The sequence below is a fragment of the Nicotiana sylvestris genome, chromosome 3, assembly GCF_000393655.2.
Source record: "Nicotiana sylvestris chromosome 3, ASM39365v2, whole genome shotgun sequence".
NCBI classification, from domain to species: Eukaryota; Viridiplantae; Streptophyta; class Magnoliopsida; order Solanales; family Solanaceae; genus Nicotiana; species Nicotiana sylvestris.
Genome location: NC_091059.1, coordinates 217,516,148 through 217,520,213, shown reverse-complemented (window position 1 = coordinate 217,520,213; position 4,066 = coordinate 217,516,148). Strand labels below are relative to the sequence as shown.

Genomic DNA, 4,066 nt, shown 5'->3' with positions numbered 1-4,066 from the left:
ATTTTCTGAGATGAGTAGCGAGGAACCGTTTCACTCGGAGTCGAGTGATCAAAGCTAAAAGCTTTAGGCATCTTTTGAGCATGTTCAGCTTCTAAAATTCCTGGAGTCCTACGATACGGTATTATCACAGAAAGAAAACATAGTTAGTAGATAACTATTTTGTTATTGTAGAAAGCGATCAGTTCTTTTGATCTTGTTCGGGCTTGGAAAAACTTCCTTTTCAATTCCAGAAGTTACACTAGACTGTAAGCCTTTAATCAAATTGATTTCAGAAATTCACGTTTTTTTTTCTCTCTTTTCATTGCAAATCCAAAATATAAACAGTTTACAAAGAGTCTTTTTCCGGATTTTCTTCTAACTGTATACAGAAAAGCTGCTACATTACATAAAAAGAGAATAAAAAGAGAATATGGGGTTGTAAACCTGACATCAATGTATATTCTGCAGATTACAAAAATACATTTAAAATCCCAAGAATTTCTTCATCTCTTCCTCTGATCAAACCATATTTACTCCTCAAATAGCAGACCTTTTTATTATCCAATAAATCAGAAAACAGAATCTGCCGTCTTTATCTTCAGAACTATATGTTCATCTCTATCTTGAATTGGCAAAATTCTCACTTCATCTGTTTTACAATTTCTGTAGAAAACAATGCTGACTATGGTATCAAGAACCAGCAGAATTGAATACATATAAGCAATGAAAATTCCTTCAAAAGCTAAAGAAAAAAAGTCTGTTTTTTCTTGATAATAAGCCCTCACAATTCTGTATTGAAACAAAGCTTCAACAGCAGCCAAAGCTAAACTCACAGGAACAGCTAATGATAATGCTGTAGCTGTTCTTCCTCTAATTAAAATACAAGATTTGAGAATTGCCATATACCCTCCAATTTTTTCTGTTCCTGATATTACTAAAGCCAAGTTACAAATGATTAATGTGTTGGCAAGAATGATTGAACAAATCACAGCTCCAGTTGCTGAACACAAAAGAATTAATCTTGGAGACGAAAGACCAAAACCATAATCAACAAGATTGAAACTAAAGAATAAGACAGTAAAACAAGTTGCATTTGCTGAAATGATGAGTAAAGAGTTACAGATTTGGGTAAGAAGAAGGGGGGAAAAGGAAGAAAAAAATGAAGGATTTTGGGTTGGTTTTGAGTGATTGAGAGATTCAATTACTGAAGCTTTACTGAAAAGAAAAGATGAAATGGTAAAAGGGAAAACAAGAAAAGATATGGCTATGGTTTGAGAAATCTTGGAATTTAAAAGGGTGAAAAATTCAGAAGAAGAAGGGAAACCAGCAGCATCAAAGAGTAAATGCAAACGTTCATAGATTATTGGGAAGAAAGATGAAGAAGGGATGAATGATTGTAGTAAAAGAAATGAGGCAGCAAAAGGGAAGGCAAAAAAAACTGCTGTTGTGGTAAAGAATTGATAGTTTTGCAGAAAAATAAAGATTGATTTTCTGATGATTTTGGTTGTTCTTTGCATTGGAATAGAGGAGTTGTAATCTTCCATTTTTTTGGGGTATTTTTTGATGTGAAGAAGATGGTTGGAAAAATCAAGAAAATGAGCTATATATATTGATGTTTGTTCCTCTATTTTAATGAAGGAATCTCATTCTTCTATGGTTGTTTGGAAAATATTTGGAGAGTTGTTTTTTTGGAAGGAATGGATAGGTCAACAACTAAAAAATAACAAAAACCATAGAGGAGTTTTGTAGCAGTGGAGTTGTTTTTGCTTTGTTTTTACCAGTGACTTTGTTGGGATTTGGTTCTGAATTCTGTCTTTGTAATCTCCAAAACCTCTTCTTAGTTATAGTTGGCTTAACTTTGTGTTTCCAAGTTTTTCAAGAATTAGCCTAAATAACTTTCCACCAAATCGCTTAAATTAAAAAAATAGTCTGTCAGATTCAATGTTTATTCAATGTTTATACATGATCATTTTCTATAACGGCTAAAATCTATATACAGTCAAACCTTTCTATAATAGCCTCGTGTGTTCCAAATATTTTTGGATGCTATAGCGAATTTCTGTTATAGAAAACATGTATTATAATATAACATGAGATTTGCTTCCGAAAAAAATTAGCTTTTATAGAGAAGTGTTGTTATATAAGGATGCTAATATAGAGAGGTCTGACTGTACAATCAAACTTTTCTATAACGACCATTTTCTACGGTCAGGCCTATCTATAACAACATCTCTATATAACAATACTTCACTATAAAAGTCAAGCTTTTTCGGAACCAAATTTCATGTTATGTTATAATATATGTTCTTTATAACAGCACTTCGCTGTACCATCCAAAAATATTCGGAACAAACGAGGCTGTCATAGAGAGATTTGATTGTATAACGACACGTTTTTGTTGGAACCGATTTTACATGTATATGTTATAATACTCCCTCCGTTTCAATTTATGTGAACGCATTTGACTGGGCACAGAGTTTAAGGAAAGACAGAAGACTTTTGATCTTGTGGTCTAAAATGAGGCACATATATTATGTGTGGCTATAAATCTTTGTGTAAAGGTAAATTGTTTCCAAATAAGGAAATGAGTCATTCTTTTTGGCACGAACTAAAAAGGAAATAGGTTCACATAAATTGAAACGGAGGGAGTATATATTATCTATAGCTGCACTTTATTATAACATTAAAAATTTGTCGGAACAACAAGGTTATTATAAAGAGATTTTACTGTAATTATGTATAATTTGTGTATACCGATTAGAAAAAATAAACAACAAATTAATCCAACAAGAATTGTGTAAAGATCCTCAAATTTTTCTTTTTTGCACTTTTGGGAGCGTGTAAAGAAGGCATCTTTTGTATTATGTGAAAATAATAATATTTAAACATCATTAACATTAGAGAACCTTTGCAATATCTAGGCTCTTTTCATGTCTTGCTTGTTAAAGGAAAAGGAAAACTTCTTTTTGTTTGTCTTGGAATTTACTTCAACGTGTAGGAACATCAATTGTTTATTTAGGAATTATTTTATCTTACACAACTTAGGCATATACTATAAGTAAAGTGGGGGCATTTATTAGTTCCTTTTTATAGTTTACTATTTTTCTTTTTTCTATTTCTGAAAATACCATCGTATCAATGGGATTGTGCCAAAGTGGAATTTCTTACGGGGAATCCCTTAAAATTGACACGATATTAATACAAAGGTTAAAATGAGAAAAAGTTTTCCATTTATATCAATTGTAAAACAAGGTAACCTTGAAACCTGTATATTTTGTTCATGTACACTGATTTAATAGTGAGAATTGTTATTAAAAACATATTCCTTCGAATTTTTTTTTCACTGTGTACTCAAAGCTTAAAAATTGGTTATTTTTCATATTATAAACTTAGAAGAACCTCAATAATACATTCTGTCCATATTATAGTATCTTTTAAGATTTTTGCACACCACTAAAAAAAAATTAGTAGTCTTTATTATAAGAGTGTTTGTCTAAATATAGATTATATTATATTAAAAGCACGAAGGCCCTTAGCGAAATGTCGTTCGCCTTTTTTATCTTTTAGAAATAGATTTCACATTAGACAAAATCGTAATTAAAGTATTTCCTAATATTTAGGAATAATTATTTAATTATTTTCCTAATATGTAGGAATGCTCATTTAATTATTTCCTTATTTGAGCTAAGTAGAAAATATGATATTTAGGACTTTATGCATAATTCTTTTCCTTTTTATCGATGCAAGATAATTATAATTCCTTATATATTGAATTTTCATAATGTTAGGACTTTAAAGCAACTTCTGCAATTTTATTTATGAAATTCTTTTGCAAATTGATTATGCGCAAATTGATTATGCACTTCACAATTGTTTATTTGAACTTCACGATTGGCTACTTGCATAACTCACGTTTGTTCTGCGGCAAATTTTAGGACTTTAAGTCTTCCTTATTTGCTTTCTTTATATTTTTATTTAAATAAAATACGACTTTTTTATTAGCTATTTGCATGGTTTAGTTGCAAATTGATTGTTTATATTATTTATGCATTCTTGAGTAGAACGGAAGAGTTTTCCCTAATATGTA

The 4,066-nt window shown here is 30.4% G+C and overlaps 1 protein-coding gene across 1 annotated transcript; it reads right to left on the bottom strand.

Annotated features, from left to right (window-relative positions):
* Positions 1-266: 266 nt before the first annotated feature.
* LOC138886972 (uncharacterized) lies at positions 267-1,765 on the bottom strand. The gene has a single exon (XM_070168669.1). It carries the CDS (start codon positions 1,521-1,523, stop codon positions 549-551), a length of 975 nt encoding a protein of 324 aa, XP_070024770.1. The 5' UTR covers positions 1,524-1,765; the 3' UTR covers positions 267-548.
* Positions 1,766-4,066: the final 2,301 nt, after the last annotated feature.